The 20,805-nt window shown below is 39.2% G+C and overlaps 1 protein-coding gene and 2 gene segments (V, D, J or C); all 3 read left to right on the forward strand.

The window, feature by feature from the left end:
- The first annotated feature begins 2,020 nt into the window (after positions 1 to 2,020).
- LOC118597996 lies at positions 2,021 to 2,758 on the forward strand. The segment is given in 2 exon segments: positions 2,021 to 2,173; positions 2,246 to 2,758. Coding segments are annotated over 2 exon segments (384 nt in total).
- A 2,356-nt stretch (positions 2,759 to 5,114) lies between these two features.
- LOC112144602 lies at positions 5,115 to 5,704 on the forward strand. The segment is given in 3 exon segments: positions 5,115 to 5,139; positions 5,240 to 5,320; positions 5,406 to 5,704. Coding segments are annotated over 3 exon segments (405 nt in total).
- Positions 5,705 to 9,717: 4,013 nt separating this feature from the next.
- On the forward strand, positions 9,718 to 20,245 carry LOC112143300. Its single transcript, XM_036209993.1, has 9 exons — positions 9,718 to 9,823; positions 9,890 to 10,270; positions 13,517 to 13,582; positions 13,935 to 14,009; positions 18,307 to 18,411; positions 18,491 to 18,829; positions 19,750 to 19,779; positions 19,854 to 19,960; positions 20,036 to 20,245. Exons 1-9 carry the CDS (start codon positions 9,784 to 9,786, stop codon positions 20,060 to 20,062), a joined length of 1,170 nt encoding a protein of 389 aa, XP_036065886.1. The 5' UTR covers positions 9,718 to 9,783; the 3' UTR covers positions 20,063 to 20,245.
- The last annotated feature ends 560 nt before the right edge of the window (positions 20,246 to 20,805 follow it).

Genomic DNA, 20,805 nt, shown 5'->3' on the forward strand with positions numbered 1-20,805 from the left:
AGTGATGCTCTGGTACCAGCAGACGCCCGGCCTCACAGACATGGACCTCATCGGGTATTTGAACTATAAGGAACCAAAAATGGAAGAAAAATATGAGAAGAATTTCAGCATCGCGGGAGATCTGAGTGTGAACACGCTGAAAACAGGATCTCTGACCATCACGGCCGCAGAACCGGAAAACTCTGCCGTTTATTTCTGTGCAGCGAGAAAAGCACGGTGATGAAAAGAGCGTCTGACGGTGACAAAAACTGTTCATCCTCTGAGGGGTTTTGGTCTTCAAGCACCTGTTTCTGTGGTTCACCTCAGATTTAATCGTTTTGCATCAAGCCGAGCGCCTTTCTCAGCCTCAATCTTCTGTGTTTTATTGTGAAAAACCAAATTCATAAAACATGGGAGTAATTTGTTATGCACAAACAAACCTTAAAATAAACATTTTTGTATTTTTTTCTCAGATTTACCAGCAGGGGGCTCAGTTTACCCACAAATAATTGCAGGAAGTCTCTTCACCTGCAGTTACAGATGAAGCTTAAAGTTTATGCTTTTATTTTGTAAAATGAGTATCAGTCAGTGACCTCGTTTTCCAAACAACCAGGATTTCTTCAGAAATAAAACAATCCAATTCTAAAGTTTACCTGGAGGTTTCCAGCGTACCTGAAAGGGGAGGAGTCAAATCCAGGAGCAGACGAAACATTAAACTTGAGGACTGAAACCAGAGGTTTCCATGAACAGAGGATTAATTAAGAGTAATTGAAACAGCTGATGAGATTGTTTATTTAAAGATAAACAGAAGATAAAATATATCCAAAACAATTGACAAAAAAAAAGAAAAAATATTTTTTAATGGTTGAATAACACTATTAATTTTGCAAAAACTATGCATGATTTTCTGCTTCACGTGTCTAATTTCAACTCAAATTTGCTTTTTATGTTTGATTAAAGACAAATGACTAAACATTATTTTAATAGGAAAACTTTTTATGAAAAAAAAATACATTTTTGATCTAAAAAAAGGTCAATTATTGCAGTAAAAGTTACTTGTTGAGTCTTTGTTTTTCATTCTAATAGAATTAAAGCTAATTAAAGCTGTGAGTGGCGTTGTGAGACGCCTCGCCGCCTCCTTTAGAGGATTAGAACAGATTTTCAAAATGACAGAGTGTAATTAGTAATAAGTGACAAAATTAGAATAGAGAAACTTAGAGTTACTTATCCTCTGAACGCTTTTCATCACCTCCTGCTTTTCAAAGGAGGCCAGTTTTTTGGGGGGAAAAGAACGACCTCTGCAGCAGAATTCACCCCTTACTTCTGGAAAAGTTGATATATTTTCTTAAATGTGAATTCAGCAGAAAGTTAAAATGAACCAAAGATTTAATCCCAAGTCCCCGTTAGTGTCCTTCAGGTTACGTTTAGAGTTTTAGCTGCAAGACACCCAGAAATGAAGGTGAACTTGTACAGATTTATCCACTAAATGAGCTCTAAGTTGAGGAACCGTTGGGACGGAGCAACAACCACGAAGCAGGAGATGTTGGAAGGGTTCCTCTGAGAGAACACCTCTAAGTTCAGTGATCTTAGGTCTAGAACTGAAGGTCGTGAAAGAGGCCTGTAGATTCTGGGGTTTGTCAGACTTTGTTCATCCATCAGAACGCGAGACATTCTGATGCAGGAGCGTCAGGGTTGGATTCAGCCGACAGGTGGAGGCAGAGCGCTCTGAACGCAGCTTTATCACCAGGATGTGGTTTTGGATCAAGCCCACATCTTCATCCACCGACAGAGCTGCAGCTTCCTCACCACCATTATTTCATGGAGGTTGGGTGGGATTTGTTGTGAATTGAGAAAGTAGTCCGGTCCTTCACTTCTGGAATGTTCCTGGACAGAATAATATGTCAGGTGTTATTAAGACCTTACCTGTGGACAAAAAGGCGGGAACAAATAAAAATAGAGACTTAAGCTCCTCCCACTAGACTGATACAGTTTCCACCTTTCCTCCTGAATTTATTAATGAGTAGCAGAAACTTTCTTTTTTTTTTTATCACTGGTGACAGCAACCGCCTCCTCCATCATGTGACTCTGACATCACTTCCTGCTGCCGCTGCTGTTGTTAGTCCCCCTCACCATCCTCATCTCCACAGTTGAGGAGCCACAATGATTGTGTTTCTTCTTCTGGGTCACCTGACAGGTAACAGGAACTCTGCTGCTCACCTGCAGCTCTTCTGTTCAACCAGAGCTGAGTTTTTGTCCTTTCCTTCAGGTTTCTGTCTGAGCGTTCACGTCACCCAGACTCCAGCTGCTGCCCTTCACAGGGAGGATGGAAACGTCACCTTCACCTGCTCACACACTGAGGCAGGATCCAGAGTGATGCTGTGGTACCAGCGTTCACCCGGAGACAACGCCCTCAAACTCATCGGATACGGTTACGGAGAGTTCACCAGCAACAACATAGAGGAGCCCTTCAAGGAGCATTTCTCCCTGGAGGGAGACTTGAATGGAAAAGTGAAAATAGGTTACCTCTCCATACAAAACCTGAAGCCGCTGGAGCACACGGCGGAGTATATCTGTGCAGTCAGAGAGGCACACTGTCTGAAAGAGCCACAGCTCTGAACAAAAACCTCCTGCTATGGCCTCTTCCTGTTTCTCCTGTGGTTAAAAAGAGGCCCCGCCTCCTCGCTGAAGCCTCCACAATGAGCAGCTCGTCTTATCACAGATGATCATCAGAGAAAAGGCTGTCGACTCCTCTGTGAGGAGTTCCAGATCCAGAGAGGAGAAGGTGATACCTGCTGGATTCCATTTTAGATTCAAGTGTTCAATAAATCAAAGATTTGATGGAAAAAAATAAACTTGATCTACATTGAAACTGTGAAATTTTTGTCTCTGTTAGCAGAGAGATCGTGCACGGCGTCAACCAGACCTTTAGGAGCAACGTGGGCCGAGGACACTTCAACAAATGAGACAAAAACCGAACCTGACTCTCTGAGGTTGACCGCTCCACCCCTGCAGCACAGCCGATTCTTCTCAGGAGATGAAACTGCTCTGTTTTCATCTGCATCTACCTATCCCATCTAAAAACACACATCTCTAATTTAGACATTTTGCCAGTTATTTTAGGCTAATCTGGCATTTAAATGGTTAATGGCGTATACTTGTATAGCGCTTTCTACCCTCCTTCGAGGGCCCAAAGCGCTTCACAGTCACAGACCCATTCACCCATTCACACATTCACACACTGGTGGTGGCTCCACTGCCAAACACTGGCGCCAACCTCCCACCAGAGGTAATTCAGGGTTCAGTGTCTCGCCCAAGGACACTTCAACATATGGGCGGGCAAGGCGGGAATCAACCCGCTCACTTCCGATCAGGAGTCGACCGCCCTACCACTGCACCACTGTCACCCCATTTAGCTAATATTTCAGCTACATGCTAGCTGTTATGGCTAATTTTGGCTTTTTCGCCACTTTTTTGGCTATTTTAGAGTTTAGCTTATATTTCAGCTACAGCTACAATTCTAATTTAGAATTTGTTTTCTGTTTTTAGGTTAATTCAGCTATTAGCTTCAGCCATTTCAGATATCAACTTCGGCGTTTTCAGCTATTTGCTTCAGTGTTTTTAATTATCAATTTCAGCATCTTCGGCGGCCATATTCAGCTTCCATCTTCACACTAGCATTATCACAGATAATGCTTTATATTTATTTTTTAAAATGTTTTGGTATTATTTTTTTCTATGAAGACTACAGAAATGAATTATTTTAAATTTGTTTTATTGTTTTTATTTTATTGATTGTTTTATTTATTTAGGCTGTGATTGCTGCACGTTTTCTGTTAGCCCACAAACTGACCCCGCCCCCCCATCAAAGAACAAAACATGTGTGTCAGGGATGGTGGTGGAGGACCCAAATGCAGGAGACAAGACATGGTGACAGAAACTCAAAGATTTACTTAAAAAACTCTAAACATGACAAAACCAGGAGAAACCAAACCAGTGAGGTGACAGAACAGATGACCTGACAATGAGAAACTGAAAACCAGACACTTAAAGACACTGAGGGTGACTAACTAAATGAAAACAGCTGTGGATGATTTAACCTGAACATGGTGGAACTGACAGGGAAAACAAAACATGACAAAACTTAGGCACGGATCATGACAATGTGGCCCTCACAAGAAAAGGTTTGGGGACCCCTGGTGTACAAGATGAATAGGAGTGGGCCCAAAACAGAACCTTGTGGAACTCCTTTGTGAACAGTGACAAAATTAGAATAGAGATGTTCAAAATTACAATGTGTAATTAGTAATAAGTGACAAAATTAGAATAGAGAAACTTAGAGTTACTTATCCTTTGAACGCTTTTCATCACCTCCTGCTTTTCAAAGGAGGCCAGTTTTTTGGGGGGAAAAGAACGACCTCTGCAGCAGAATTCACCCCTTACTTCTGGAAAAGTTGATATATTTTCTTAAATGTGAATTCAGCAGAAAGTTAAAATGAACCAAAGGTTTAATCCCAACTCCCCGTTAGTGTCCTTCAGGTTATGTTTAGGGTTTTAGCTGCAAGACAACCAGAAATGAAGGTGAACTTGTACAGATTTATCCACTAAATGAGCTCTAAGTTGAGGAACCGTTGGGACGGAGCAACAACCACGAAGCAGGAGATGTTGGAAGGGTTCCTCTGAGAGAACACCTCTAAGTTCAGTGATCTTAGGTCTAGAACTGATGGTCGTGAAAGAGGCCTGTAGATCCTGGGGTTTGTCAGACTTTGTTCATCCATCAGAACGTGAGACATTCAGGAGCGTCAGGGCTGGATTCAGCCGACAGGTGGAGGCAGAGCGCTCTGAACGCAGCTTTATCACCAGGATGTGGTTTTGGATCAAGCCCACATCTTCATCCACCAACAGAGCTGCAGCTTCCTCACCTCTACATTAAAAAGCACCATTCCTGGAGCAGGACCGTCAGTTCTGTCCCGTCTGTTGGTGGGTCAGTAAGAAGGTCATTTAAGCCAAAAAACTGACTTTTATTGGAATCTATTTTAACCCCAAATTGAAGGTATTTTCATTGCGACAAACCAGGAGGACGCTCCTTCTGAGATCTGATGCTTTTCTAGTAACTCCAGAGTGATACTCATAGATCCATGGCTGATGGTCCAGACATGAGGAGTAACTCCTGACTGGATCTGCTCTGTTTCTGGATGCTGAGGAAGAATGGCGGTAAAATGTGGGCTGCATCATGTGACCTGATGTGTTTTCTCTCCATCAGAGGAGTTTGCATCAGTCGTGTGGATGCAGCTCAGCAGCATGTTTGCAGCAGCGGTTTGTGTCTCAGTTCTTATCCGGTCCGGTGGGTTCTGTGGCGTCACAAACATTAATGTAAGACGTTATTTTTTATTTTAACGTTCTAACGTCGTGTTTCTCCTGCTCTGCAGCTCTCTCGGTTTCCATCCTCCAGTCTGAGGATCTGTTCTCCCAGCCTGGAGTCTCCGCGGCCTTGCTGTGTCAAACGGGTCCGGGCTTCAGCATGAGCAGCTACAATATGCTCTGGTACCGACAGAACCGAGCCGGAGCTCAAATCCATCTGCTGCTGACCGAATACGAACAAACGGTGGACCACTTCAGGGCGTCCATCGATGGATCCAAGAACAACTTCACGCTTCAAATAACGAATGTTTCTGTGGACGACAGCAGCAAATACTTCTGTGCTGCTCGTCACAGTGATGCAGTCTGAGCTCACAGTCATACAAATAACTATAAACCCCCCTCACCCCCACCCACCCCCCAGGAGGGAGGGAAGGTTTGTGGTTTGATTGATTTTTTATGTCATAGATTTGTTTTTGCTTTTGATCTGAAAAATGTTCTTATCACGTAGAACACCTCATGTTACATTTGTACGAAGAGTGCGTTATAAATAAAGTTTGATTTGATTTGCATATAAGCTGTAATGAAACAACATAGTAATATAATATTAGAAACATTAAGCTGTAGTTCAGGATTATCAGTCATGGTGTTCCACAGGGCTCTACACTTAGACCCCAACATTTTCTTTCAGACCTTAAAAATGAAATACAAATGTCACTATCTTTGTTATAATTTACAAATGAAACATATTTTCATAGTGAAAAAGTTGGAACAACTGATAAAAGATGGATTGTAAATAGTTGTGTGATTGTTTGCAGCAGATCCTCCTGATCCTTTCTGTACGTTTATCTCCACGTAAAAACTTAATCACACTTCCAGCGTTTTCATCAATCTTGGTATCAAATTGTTCAGCTCGTTCAGGACATTACTGCTTATATTTTTGTTATTTATAAATGTTTAGTTTTTGAAATATTGAGCAAATGAATGAAGGAAATTAATGAGAAAGTCTTAAAATTTCAAAATTTTAAGTAAATTAGCAACAAACCTTTAAATAAATTAATGGAATATGTTTTCATCTTTTGTAGTAATTTTCTAAAAAAATTGAATTTACTTAATATTTTAGCAACATGCTAACATTTTTGGCTAATTTGTTACCTGCTAAGGTTTTATATGCTAATTTGGGGTTTAGCTTCTATTTTAGCAACATTTTTTACTAATTTCGTTTACTGGGGAATTTTAGGCTATTTTTGAGTTTAGCTGGGATTTAAACAACAAGCTAGCTTTTTGGCTAATTTGGCATGGACTAAGGTTTTCTTGGGTTATGGAGTTGAGCTCATTTGTTATGTATTAGGGATTTTCAAGCAATTTTACTACAAATGTTTCAGAAATGTAGGTAACCTTCAGCGCTCTTTCATAGTTCTTTAACAAACTTTTCAGTCTTTTTGCTAATTTAACATTTTGCAAATAGCTTTTGCATTTTTAGCAAATCCCTTCAGGTAATAAAGTAAATTACATTTTCAGCAAAAGCTTCAGCATCTTCAGTGACTACTTTCAGCAAAAAGCTTCCCCACTAGCGTTATCAGGTAATGGAACTTTTCTAGTTGTTTTTTGCTTGAGTACTTTTCTGAGTAAACCTCACAGTTTTCCTCTGGTATATTTGTAATAAATAGATAGCAATCCTCAATAATGTACTTTATTTATTAAATTATTATTTTTATTTGTATTGTTTGTCACATTTATTAATGTACATGTCCGTCTGCACCATGTCAGCGTATTCATGAAGGAAAAGATTCATATATGTGTAAACATACTTAAAGAAATTTTTAATCAAATTTCCTTGGAATGAGTTCTCTTTGACTCATCAGCCACAATCAACACAGGAGTGATTGAGTGTTGAAGAGTGAAGTTTAAGCTTTTCTTGATTTTTTTTATTAAGACTCAATTAGAATAGAATTGGCAACGTGATTATTTTATCCGATCCAATTCACGATTGAAAATATATATATATATATATATATATATATATATATATATATATAAAAGCTCTTCTGAGTTTCATTTTATTTTAATTTGTACTTATTTAAAGTAATAATCAATTGAATTTAAAAGCGTTTTTCAAAAATCTCAGGAACATAAAAGCAAGAGCCAATAAAATGACAAAATATACAATAAAAGCCCAATAAATAACCAGCTGACAGAGAATGCATCTATTTATCTAGTTCTGCCTCCTGTTTTGGTTGTTATTAAATCAATATTTTTGTACTACAGATTTTTACTCATAGGGAAGTTTTTTTCTTTTTTTTTCTTCCTAATTAAAGTCCCTCTCTCATCATCTTCTGATCTTTCTCCAAAGCGTTCCCAGCGTTTGGTTTTTGTTTTTAAATTATGATGATGCCGTTTTCCTCCAAAACTGAATTAACTCTGTTGTTTTCTAGGACATAGTTCCTATAGAATGGCAGGAGCTCATTAGAAATTCACCTGTATGTTGTGGGCGGAGCAACCCCGCCCCTCTTCCCCTCCCCTCCTTGTGGGCCTCCGACTTTAACACCTACGTCACAGCTATAGGATTTATCTGACGGCATGTTTTTGTCTGCTCCTAACTCACAACGAAATCCTTAAAAACACAATTTTATTTTCTTGAAATGTGTCCTCGATCATCAGATAAATGTTATAAGAAAATATTAAAAAACATTTAAATCAGTGGGTCTCTGAAGAGTTTCTCTATATGAGCTTTAGACTGGCTGTTTTTTTGGGAGGCAACAGGGTGCAGAATAATTACAAGAAAACTTCTGTCATTATTACGACATTTTTGTTCTTTTTAGTTTTTACAGGTAATCTCAGACCAGCTGGTTCTCCGTCTCTGACCGGTCCAGCAGACGGACTGACCTCAGTGATTCTGGTTCTGATGAGTTTTTATTTTTGATAAAGACAGATTATCTAATCCCATCCTCAATAAAACAGCCCAAACTTTACTGAAACAAAACAGTTTTCATCAAGCTTTTCTCTTTCATGTGTTTGATTAAACACACTGTAAAAACAGGCCCTGTAGAAATAAGTCCAACATTTGACCCCACTGGTGTATTTCCTTAAATAAACAAAATAATCTGCCAATTAGGTTAAAAAATATCTCACCAAAAATTCTTATTTTAACAAATAAATTCTAGCAACTATTCAAAAAAATTTTACTTCTATACCCCAATAATACAACTAAGAGCTTCACACCGATAATGATCCAAAAACATGAAATTATTCATAAAACACTTTGGACCTTTGTAAGAAAAGGAAGAAACCTCAGAGATTTCCACATAAAGGAGGGATCCTCTCCAGGACTAACAGGCGATGTTCTAGGACTGTATCTAACTCTACGACTACATGTCTGAAGACGAGCTTCATCCAGATGGAACTGGGGGCACGAGTTGAGCCAGAGGCGAGGTCCACTGCCAAGAACAGGAGCTCAGACAAGCCACCTGGAATCTTTCCCGCCCCCCCAGAGGGAAAGAGGAACAACATCTGACTCACACTGCACCAAACAGCATGGAGAACTAAAACAGATGATAAAGAATAGTGGAGGACATAGAACTAAAACATGTTTTTATTAAACTTAGATTATTTTTGCTGTTAAAAATGTTCATTATTAGATTATTTTACTTGCAAGACAGAAATAAGACTTTTTTTTCTTGACATAAGAGACTTTCTAGTTTCTTAAAATTTAGTTTTTACAGTTCAGCAGCTCCAGTTCGGATTATCTTGTGAGGGACGGTGGCTGTGAAGGGACTAAATTCAGCAAATAAAGGCTTCAACGACATAAACGAGGCTTTAAAATATCAAATCTAACAAACTAAAACACTATTACACACTGAAAAGTCTCCAAAAATCAGAAAAACCTGATTTAAACAGACTGAAGGAAAAGAACTGAACTGCTTAAAGGGTAACCAAACCCTAAATCCCCCTTTTTTTTTGTCTGTTGGCCTGTATAAATGCTGCCTGTTGGTCATTGACAAATTTTTGACAAAATAAAATAAATGTGTTTAATTCTTGAAAATATAGTCAAAAACCGTCTGTGTTCTGCCCCCTACAGATTAAAGCGAGGTATTACAGGTCAAACCATGGAAGTTACAGAAGTCTGACGTCATGATCTGCAGCTCCAGTAATGATAACAGTCCTGCCCCAAGCCCCGCCCCTCTGACTGGATATCCAAATTTCGGCTGTGGGTGGAGTCAGCCTCCAACTTCCCCGTTTGGTGACCCTTTAAAGTGAACGTAAATGTGACAGAAAACACAATCTGAACAGAATAACAAGCAAAACCCAGAAAAACTGAACTAGAAGCTGCAGTGGAGCTCGACGGCCTGTAGGGGGCATCATCAGAGAACCCTCGGAGCTTCTGCAGGAGAGGCGGAGCTTCACATCACCTCCTGCATAAGATCTGCTCCTCTGAACTCCTGGTGTTTGATGATGGAGCTGGTGCTGATCGCAGCGTTTATCTTCTCTGGTAAAACATTTACTTCCACGTTAAATTAAATGTTTTTTTCTTATCTCTGAGTTTTTTGTTTTCCAGATTTCTGTCTTGGCGTTGAAATCCAGCAACCTTCCTCTGTTTTCGTCCGCGCCGGAGAGCCGTCGGTGACTCTGACCTGCAACCAGGACAACAGCCAGTTCTACTACATGTTCTGGTACCGCCAGCGAGCCGGCACCAGCGGGATGGAGCTGCTGGTGTACTCTGTGGGGGCGGGGACGGCGAGCGTTGAAGCTCCTTTCAACAGCTCCAAGTACAGCGCCACCCGGCCCACGGTGCTGGAGTCGTCCCTGCAGATGCAGCCGGTGGAGGCCGCCGACGCCGCCGTGTACTTCTGCGCTTCCAGTCGAGCACAGTGTGTCAGAACGTCTGTGCAGCTGAACAACAACCTCAGAGGAGACGACAGACGAGGAGATCTGAAGAGCATCTAAGATTAAAACCTTTGAAAACTTTATGAATGTGAAAGAAGTGAGCTTCAGTCTGAAGCTGATCTTCTCAGATAAGACAGCAGCTGTGAACTGGAAAGATGTCTTCAAACCAGAATCGTTTGAAGTTCAAGAGAATTTTGGTTTATCCAAAAAAAAAGTTTTTCTTATTTATGAAACATTTCAAAACAAATAAAAGGATTAAAAAGACCCAGGATGGAGTCTAAGGAAAGAATTAAGGACTTAGAGTCTCTAGTTGTTCCTGAATTAAAAAACAGGAACGACCAACATGAGAAGATGAGGAGGACTCATCCAGGAGGTCACCAAAGGTCATCAAAGCAGCAGAAGATGAAGATTAGGTCTCACAGTTCATCAGGGTTTAGGACAAACGAAAGAAGAAAACACTTCTGAGAACACGAAGAAACATCTAGAAGCAGGGGCGGAGCTACAGCCTTAGCATACAGGAGGAGGGGCTAAAGTCTTTGGAAGGGGGAGAAAAGAGACCGTCAGAGTGGAAGGCCATTGGCCGTTTTAGCATCATGCTAGCTGTTTGCTCAAAATTAGACTTTTTTAGTTATTTGGGCAAATTTGGAGTCTAGCTAAAATTCCAACTCTATGTTATCTTTTTTTTCAAAAATTTGAGTTTTTTAAAGTTCTTCAGGAAAATTTGGAATCTAGCTAATACTAAAATATTAGCTAGATGTTTTAGCAAAATTACACTTTTTAAAAATGTTTACGAAAATTGTGAATTTAGCTACTATTTTAGCATTATGCTAGCTGGTTTGGCAAAATTAGACTTTTTCCCAGTTTTTTTTTTTTTTTTTTTGGCTAATTTGGCATTTGGCTAATATTTTGGCAAGTTTTCAGCTTTAGTGTTTTAAGCTATCAGCTTGAGCTTTTTTAGCTCTCAGTTTCAGTGTTTTTTTGCTACTAACTCCGACATCTTTTGCAGCTACATTCAGCTTACAGGACTCACTGGTATTATCGCAGGTAATGCTACATATGGAATTATTATTGAAAATGAAGTCGGCTGACGCGATACAGGGGTGACGCAAATACAAATAAAAATGTTGTTATTTTTTGAAAGCTTAAAGAAGCTTTTATTGTATTCTTAATATTTGTCAATAATGAGGCTAATATTGAGTCAAAAATCCTGCAGCTCCGCCTCTGATCTAAGGAACTTCCTGGAAGGAGATTCTCCCTAAACATCTGGGTTTAAAAAAACATACGCTCAGAATATGAAGATTAAAGCAACACTCAGACACGGTGGTGACAGTGTGATGGTGTGGGCTTCATTGTTTCAGTGGTACATCAAAGCTGATGTGTCTGAACTTTAGAAGAAAAGCAGAACTGGAGACAAAAAAATGCTGTAAACTGTTGATGCAACAGTTTAGGTTTTGGGGGGAAATAGTTTTGTTCAGGAGAAATCTGAATTTATAGGAATAACTTTTCACATAACAAGAAAATCAATCTTCCATTAAATTTGTTCAGTTTTAAGTAATTTACATTAGATAAAATTGCCCAAGTCTTATGATGCTCCATTCACTGACATCAAGGAAAAACGAAAGTGCCTCAAAACCAAGAAAACAAACGACAGGAAACACAAAACAATAAAATATGAAACCAGTTTTTTTTTAAAAGATTCCTCTCCCATTATTATTTACATCATATGGACATTTTGAATTCATAACAACAAAAAATTAAGGGGTCAGAATTATTTTGTTCTGGGGTTCAGTGAACGCACCGTGACGCTAAAGGGATTAACTCTCATTTACTATTTAAAGGAGAAAATGCATTTTTATTAACATTTACATAAAACATAACATGTAAATAAAAAGTCTAAAATCTGGATTTAATCTGGTTTTAACGGAGGAGGTTAAAACTTTTGAGGAAAATGTACATTTTTTGGTGGTTACATTTGAATTAACACTAAAAATAAAAGTAGAAATGTGAAAAATGTATATATTTATTTTTATTTAGCCAAATAAACAACAATTTTTTGATAAAAATGGTTTCAAAGCCGAAGTCAAACATTAATGAATGAAGTTGATTAATTTTAATCAGATGATAAGAAATAATTAATGTGAAAATAAAGATAAATATTGTTATACAGTTTGAAAAATGGTTTAAATGAAGAGAAGCTGTTTCCTGCTAACTTTATGGTACAAAATCTTCTGGATTGTCTGATCTGAACTCACAAATCTCCTTATTCTGAAAGAAAAAACAGACAACTTAAAAAATGTGTAAATCTAACGCTAAATCTCTAACTTTATAAAACTGGATCCAAAACCATCACTTGATGGTGAAGCTGTTGGTATTTCTGCATTGAGACGCTTTTATTTTGAAAGACTTTGGTGCCCATCTTCCTGCAGATGTTGACCTCAGGGGTCATGTGACCGTCTGACAGCTGATTGGCTCCCTTCCTGTGAGCAGCAGAGCTGTCAAACATCACCTCCTCTCTCTCCTCTGTCACAGGAATAGCAGCAGCCGCCTCCGCCTGCGCAGCTGCTGCCGCAGACTGGCTCTGATGGAGGCTGAGATACGGGGGGAGCTGGGAGGGGGGCCCCCACACAGACGTGAAGTTTTTGTATGATGCATTTTCACCGTGGGGACAGGGGGCCACGGTGATACAACCCCATAGAGGCGCCGTACAAAAACCTCCGCACGCCGTCCAGACGCTTCCAGGCGGCCTGGGACTCTGGGGGGGGGCGGATTCCTGCATCCTGGGGGGGCGGCGGCACGCTGGGACCCCTGCCCACTGAAAAGTGAGTTTACATGGAGGATTTTAGAGAAAAAGAGACTTTTGGGGGACGTGAGGATGACTCCGAGCTTCACTCTGAGGAGCAGCAGAGAAAGCAAAGAAAGGTGGAGATGATGAAGATCTTCCTCATCCAGACCCTCCTCATCCTCTGGAGCTCCAGCGCCAGTCTGAACGGCGGCACTTTTTGCTGAAGGACGTTTCAGTGTGACACTGGAAGTGAAGCTTTCTTTGGAAAAGGAACCAAACTCAGCGTTCTGGGTAAGTGGGAGTTCTGCTCCGGTTCCTGCAGCTTCACTCTCAGCCTGAGGAGCTGGAAGGAGCAGAAAGAGTTCAGTCGGCATTTAGAGCCGAGCTCACAGCACCGTGACCAACACTCAACCCGCTCACTTTGGCCCGGGGACCAAGCTGAGCGTTCTGGGTAAATATTCCTGCAGAGATCGGGCTCTGAGCTTCAGTTTGGTAGAAAAGCTGTTTGCTGCTCAGAGAAGCTGCACTGTGACAATGCCAACGAAGCCTACTTTGGGAGGGGGACCAAACTGACCGTTCTGGGTGAGTCCGGGGTCCAGAAACCTCGAGAGTTCATGTAGGGTTTAGGTTGGAGACTTTTTGACAGCGAGCTGCAGCGCTGTGCCAATTATGAAGCTTATTTTGGGGCTGGAACCAAACTGACGGTTTTAGGTGAGTAAACCTGTTTCAGACAAACTAAAACATGAAGATTTTTCTTCTCTGAAGAAGAAAAACAGATAAAGTCTGCAGCTTTCCTGCACCGTGACTCTGGTTATGAGGCTTTCTTCGGTGCAGGAACAGAATTAAGAGTTATAGGTCAGAAACACGAACATTTGAGGGTTTTTATTGGAGTTTAGAGGAACTCTGATGGAGCTGCGACTCTTGAACGTCTCAGATTTGGACCTGAGGTTGAAGCTCTGTGCCAATGCTGAAGCTTACTTCGGCCCGGGAACCAAACTGACGGTTCTGGGTGAGTTCTGTTCGTAAAACCTTTAAAACAAAACCATGAAGCTTTAAGGGCTTTAGTGGTTTCTCCCAAAAAGAAAGGGTTTAAGAGGAAAAGCGTATGGAGCATTTTCAAGGAAAGAAGGAGAAAAATGATGGAGTTCTAGAAAAATTGTGATTTTTATTATTATTAATTGGCAAAAACAGACTATTTATAGCCTTAAATGTGAATTATTTAAGAAAAAATGAAAGTTGCACTATTTGTTGTTTGATTTTCTGCCTCAGGGATCTCATTAAGCCTTTAAAACCTGACGTTTAAACACTAAATCTTTAACATACTGTAACTTTTCAACATTTAACACGATATTCCAGTAGATTTTGAAGGAGAAAAGCGGCTCACGCCGCTTTTCTCCTTCAAAATCTACTGGAATATTGTGTTATTGGTTGAAAGTTATAATACACACACTGGAGCTCCTGTCTTAAACAGTTAAATAGACTAAATAACTTTGAAATATTAGAATTTCTTCTGAATTGATTGTCTTTTGCGGTGAAGAAGACTCAGATCTGGGGGGTTTGTTCAGCTCCTGTTGGAGTCACATTAAAGTTGAAGCTTGAGGAGTCAGAAGTCAGAAGCAGGAAGGGTTTTTGTCATCGTTCAGACTCTCTGTGCTCGTACAACGAGGCTTACTTTGGAGCTGGAACCAAACTCACCGTTTTAGGTAAGAAATCGTCCAGCAGCTCTCCTCCTCGTCCTGCTCGGCTCTTTTTCTGACTCTCAGGAGACACTAACTAAAAGTTTTTAAAAGATACGTTAAAAAATAAGTTTTTAGTTGGTGGAATGAGATGAAAAGAATAATTTGGTGCTTAAAAAAGCCCCAAAAAGAAGCTTGTTTTGAGTGTCGTGAAGGAGCCGCAGATAGAAAACCTTTGGCTCGGTGCCCAGATGATTGCTCTCCTCAGTTCTTTTATCACGATTAAACACTGTGAATTACCAGGCTGAAGCTCACTTCGGAGCAGGAACCAAACTGACGGTTTTAGGTAAGATCGTTCAAAAAAAGCAGAAAAAAGCTCTCTTTTTTGAAGCGGTTAAGAGGAATCTTTCAGCTAATATTTATATTGAACTGGAAAAGTTGCATTACCTGTGATAATAATAGTGTGAATGCTTTTGCTGACGGGATTTACTGCAAATGGTAAAGCTGTTCACATAAGGCTAAAATTGTTATAGTTGCAGATATTGCATTAAGTGCACAAAGAATTTCTTGAATTTTTTTAAAAATGTAAAAATACGAAAAGATATTAACTTAATGTAGTTCAAAACCTCAGATGCCAAATAAGTAAAAAAAGTGAGCATTTTGATCAAATGTTAGCTTAAAAAAAGCTAGCATGTTGCTAAAATACTACTTTAATTCAGAATTAGCCCAAAGAAACTCATCAGATTTGAAATTATCCAAAAATATTAGCATGTTACTAAAATATTAACCATAAAACTCTCAGTAGCATCAAAGTCCTTAACATGCTAAATGTTTGAGACTAACATTCATTGGTTTCAATGTGCACAAAAATGTGAGGAATTGCATAAAACAAATTGCTAAAATTGGGTAAATTCATAAAAAATTGCATAAAAAATGTCAATAATTGTGTAATATTTCTAAATTTCCATGAAATTTAAAAATATCAAAAGTGCAAGCATTAATTTTCTGAATGTGCTAAATGTTTTTAATTGCAGAAATCTCATAAATTCACATTCATTTCAATGGGGCTACAAAGAATTAAATAAATTGCATAAAATCATAAAAACCGTGAAGTTTACGAACACCAAAAATACGAGTGATAATGTTCTTAACAAGCTAATCGTTTTGATAGGTTATAAAATGCGCAAAAAAATTAAGGAATTGGATGAAAAAAATAGCAAAAATTGTGTAAAATCCTAAAAAATCCATAATATTTCAACAATACTGAAAGCATAACATTTCTGAGCATACTGAATGGTTTTAATTGCACAATTTGCATGAATTGCAAAAATTGTAAAAACCATTAAGTTTACAAATACCACAAATACATGCGATAATGTTCTTAACGAGCCGAATGTTTTGGTATCAAGATTGCAGAAATTGCTGAAAGTGTGATTGAGTTTTTACGTGCCAAAAAGCTGACGGAAGAAAAACAAATAATAAGAAGGAAGAATCAAATCCTGCTAAAAGGATCTCAAAGTTTCTTGAACTTTTGTGTCTGAAACTGTTGAGGTTAGACGTAAAAAAAAAAAAGGAAGAAGTGAAGTGAGTCTGCAGCTGCAGCTTTTTCTGCAGCCGTTTTTCAGCGTGAACAACTATGAACCGGCTCACTTTGGATCTGGAACCAAACTGACAGTTTTAGGTAAGAAACGGCTGGAAAACTCAACAGTGTTGCTTCATAGTTTGAAGTTTCAAAGAGTGATTTTTGTTTCACTATTTGTGGTTTGATGGAGTCAAAATGCAAAAATCTTCTATCAAAAGTTAAAGAGCAAATTAAGCAAATTGTTTATTATGTTTTAGCATTTATTGTCTTAAATCCATGATAAACTGCTACTAAAAAGGTAAATTTTCATGATTTTGATGTTAAAATTGAGACTTGAAAACTCCTGCAGGAGTGAAACGACTCGTGTGATTCAGACTCGGGTTGAAGCGTTCAACATTCGACTCTTTCACTGTGAGCTTCCAGTCAGAAGCTTTCTTCGGTTCTGGAACCAAACTGACCGTTTTAGGTGAGACTTTCTGTCCAGGAAACGTCTGACAGAGACGAGAAAAAGGGTGTTCAGAAACTGAAATCTGGTTTTAAAAAAATATATATCAGAAGTGAGTCTGCAGCTGCAGCTTTTTCTGCAGCCGTTTTTCAGCGTGAACAACTACGAACCGGCTCACTTTGGATCCGGAACCAAAGTGACGGTTTTAGGTAAGAAACGGCTGGAAAACTCAACAGGGATCAGTAGAACTTCAGAGTATATAGCTCCAAAAGGAGATTTTTTTCTTTGCAATATTTGGAGTTTGATGGAGTCAAAATGCAAAAATTTCCCATCAAAACTGAGTTTGATTCTCCTGCTCCTTTCTGTATGTTTTTCAGCTCGTAAAAACTAAATCACACTTTCAGAGATTTCATCAATCTTGGTATCAAAACGTTCAGCTCGTTCGGGATGTTACTGATCGTATTTTTGGAATTCATAAACTTGATTGTTTTTGAAATATTGAGCAAAGTATGCCCTGAAGGAAATGAATGAGAAAGTTTTCAATTGTCAAAATTTTAAGTAGATTAGCAACAAACCTTTAAATATATTCATGGGTTATGTTTGCATATTAATAGTAATTCAAAAATAAATTGGCATTGACCTGTTATATTAGCATTATGTTGGGTAACTTGGCATCTACTATTTTGGAGCTTGGCTAATATTTTAGCAACATGCAAATGTTTTGACTGATTTATTCACTGCAGTTTTGGAGTTTAGCTAGTATTTAAGCAACAAGCTAGCTCGGCTAATTTGGCACCGACTGAGGTTTTTTAAGATAATCTGGAGTTTAGCTTATATTTTACCACCATGCTAACGTTTTGGCTATTTTTTTATCCACTGGGGTTGTTTGAGGCTAATTTGGAGTTTAGATTCTATTTTAGCAACATGCTAACGTTTTTGAGCAATTTGTTCTGATTTGAGATCTTGTTTATGTATGCTGCTTTGTTCTTAGCCATTTATTTTCAATAATCCTTGTGTTTTTGAGATATTCATGCTTTATTGTTGTAGTATTGTATCTATTAAATAAAACTATTTTGGATGTTAGCTTTTATTTAACCAATGAGCTAGCTTTTTGGCTAATTTAGCATCTACTAAGGTTTTTTGGGGGGGGCTAATTTAAGTTTAGCTCATTTTTAAGCAACACACCAAATAGTTTTGCTAAATTAGCACATATTGGGCATTTTTAAACAATTTTATTACCAATTTTTCTGAAGTTTACGTCAACTATTGCTCTCTGTCATGTTTTTTTAACAAAATTTCCAGTCATTTATCAAATTAAACATTTTGAAAATAGCTTTTGGATTTTCCTCAAATCCCTTCAGTATTTAAAGTAAACTACATCACCATTTTTAGGAAAAAGCTTCGCATCTTCAGCCACTACTTTCAGCAAAAAGCATTCACACTAGCATTATCACTGGTTTGTGTTTTAGCATCCACTGTCTGAACTGTTATTAAAAGGGCAAATTTCATGAATATTTAGTTAAAAAGTGGTTCTGACGTTAAAACGAGACTGGAAAGGCTTCATTCCTGCAGAGCTGAAGCAGAACTTTGACTCGTTCCTGAGGCAGCAGCAGAAACGGGTTTGTGGGTTTTTGTCAGCGCGACTCGGCGGTGTGCTCAGGCAGCTATGAGGCGTATTTTGGAGAAGGAACCAGGCTGACGGTTCTCGGTGAGACGGAGAACCACCACCGCAAACTGAGGCTTCCACTGCTCCTCTAAGTGATCCATTCTCTCCTCTGATCTTTCAGATCCAACTTTAAAAGTCACACCTCCAACAGTTCGAGTTCTTGAACCTTCAGAAAACGAGCACAAGAACCAGCAGAAGACCCTGGTTTGTGTGGCGTCTGACTTCTATCCGGATCATGTCAGCGTCTCCTGGACGATTAATGATGAGAGCGTCACTGAAGGTGTAGCGACAGACGGCGACGCCGTAAGGAACTCAAGCAAAGGGTTCTACAGAATCACCAGCCGGCTGACGGTTCCCTCTAACACCTGGTTCTCAAAGAGCAAGTTCAGCTGCACCGTCAGCTTCTTCGATGGAACCAAAACCACAGATCATCCTGAGACCATCACCAGTAAAGAAAAAGGTGAGTTTCTCTCATCTAAAGCAGGGGTCCCCAAACTACGGCCCGCGGGCCGGATCCGGCCCTCCTCCACATTTGGCCCCCCCAAACTGTTTTGGCCAAATTAGACATTTTTTACATTTTTTAGACTAATTTGAAGTTTAGCTAACATTTCAACTACATGCTAGCTGTTTTGGCTAACTTAGACATGTTTCCAGTTTATTGGGGCTAATTTGGCATTTAGCTAATATTTCAGCTACACGATATCTACTTTAGCCAATTTAGGTCTTTTCAGTTTTGTAGGCTAATTTAGAGTTTAGCTAATATTGTACCTCCAGGCTAGCAGTTATGGCTAATTTGGGTTTTTTCAGTTTTTTTAGACTAATTTGGATTTTAGCTTATATTTAAGCTACATGCTAGCTGTTTTGGCTAACTTCGACATTTTTCCATGGGGGGGGGAGGCTAATTTGGCATTTAGCTAATATTTATAGCTACATGCTAGCTGTTTTGGCTAATTTAGGTCTTTTCAGTTTTTTTAGGCTAATTTGGATTTTAGCTAATATTGTACCTTCATGCTAGCTGTTTTGACTAATTTAGATTTTTTTGAGTTTTTTCAGCTAATATGGCACTTCGCTAATGTTTTCAGCTATCAATTTAAGCAAATTCAGTTATCAATCTATTGCAGGTAATTCTAGATAACTTTTTATTGAAATGTTTTAGTATTATTTAAAATGTGACTATGTGTGGCTTTCTGGAAAACCATAAATCTTTACATTTAGGCTGTGATTGTTCCACTTTTCCTGTTACCCTACAAACCGACCCCGGCCCCCCATCAGAGAACAAAACAGTTATGTGACCATCATAAGAACAAGTTTGTTGACCCCTGCTCTAAACCGATCTTCTGGTGGATAAAACATCTCACACCGTTTGCTTCCTCCCAACAGCAATCCCATCTGGAACCGAGCTGAGCAGAGGTATGGATCTCCCTCCGTCTGAACTCTTCAATCCCGTTTTCTGCTTCTCCTCTCAACTGTTTCTCTGTCTGCAGACAAATATCTGTGGATCACTCAGAGCGCCAAGCTCTCCTACATCATCTTCATCGCGAAGAGCTGCGTCTACGGAGTCTTCATCTGGTTTGTGGCCTGGAAGCTGCAGGTCTGTCACTTTTAAATTGTCGGATTGTTTGGAGAAAAATGTGTTTTTGTGACTCTGGGTTTCTGTGTGTTGCAGAGTTCTCGTGAAAAACGTGGAAAATGAAGTCTGACCTTCAAGATGATGATCTTCCAGTGTTTATGGTCTTTTATTTACTGTATTTTTTTAATTGCAAACATGATTAATGTAATTCTAGAATTACATTAACTTTGCTATCGGTTGAAAAGTTTTGTGTTTCTGCATCACCAGCGACGCCTCAGTTGTTTTTAATAAAATGATTTCATTTGATTTTATGAGTCACGGTGTTTATTTTTCATTTTTTAAACCTTCAACTACAATTTCCAGCTCAAAAAACTCAAAGAGAGAGAAACACGTCATTGTTTTTCCACTCCTCCATCAACCCGTAGAAGCTACTAGCTGCAGTTGCACCAGAAAGAATCTCCTTTTTGGTGCAAACTCGTTTATTGCAACAGGAAGTTTGCAGCGTCCTCCGCGCACGGGAAAAGGTTCACGGAACCTGCAGAGGCGTTCGGAGTGCAGGATGTGGTGCAGAGCGGCCGACCCCCATCCACCGTGCACCGGAAGCTTCCACCGTACCACAGCCTCAGCTGCATCCGTGCACTCACTCGTGCACCTCTGAGCAAACAGCTGTTCCACTTTTGTGTCAACTGAAGCGGAAAAAGACGACGACAAACGAGCTGGTTACTCAGGAAGTTTGCAAAATTGTCTTAAAAACCTAAATATTATTTTAGGTAAAATTATAAATTCATAAATTATATTATATTATAATTATTTTCATAAATTCTTTTTGAGTTCCCATAGGTCAGCGGTCTGCGACCTTTATACTG

The sequence above is a fragment of the Oryzias melastigma genome, linkage group LG22, assembly GCF_002922805.2.
Source record: "Oryzias melastigma strain HK-1 linkage group LG22, ASM292280v2, whole genome shotgun sequence".
NCBI classification, from domain to species: Eukaryota; Metazoa; Chordata; class Actinopteri; order Beloniformes; family Adrianichthyidae; genus Oryzias; species Oryzias melastigma.

Excerpts from the sequence above, each read along its gene's own strand:
- LOC112143300 (XM_036209993.1), top strand. The coding sequence starts at position 9,784 with ATGATGGAGCTGGTGCTGATCGCAGCGTTTATCTTCTCTG. Across the intron at positions 14,010-18,306 it reads AACCAAACTGACGGTTCTGG|GCAGCAGCAGAAACGGGTTT; the intron begins GTGAGTTCTGTT and ends CTCGTTCCTGAG. Across the intron at positions 18,830-19,749 it reads CATCACCAGTAAAGAAAAAG|CAATCCCATCTGGAACCGAG; the intron begins GTGAGTTTCTCT and ends TCCTCCCAACAG.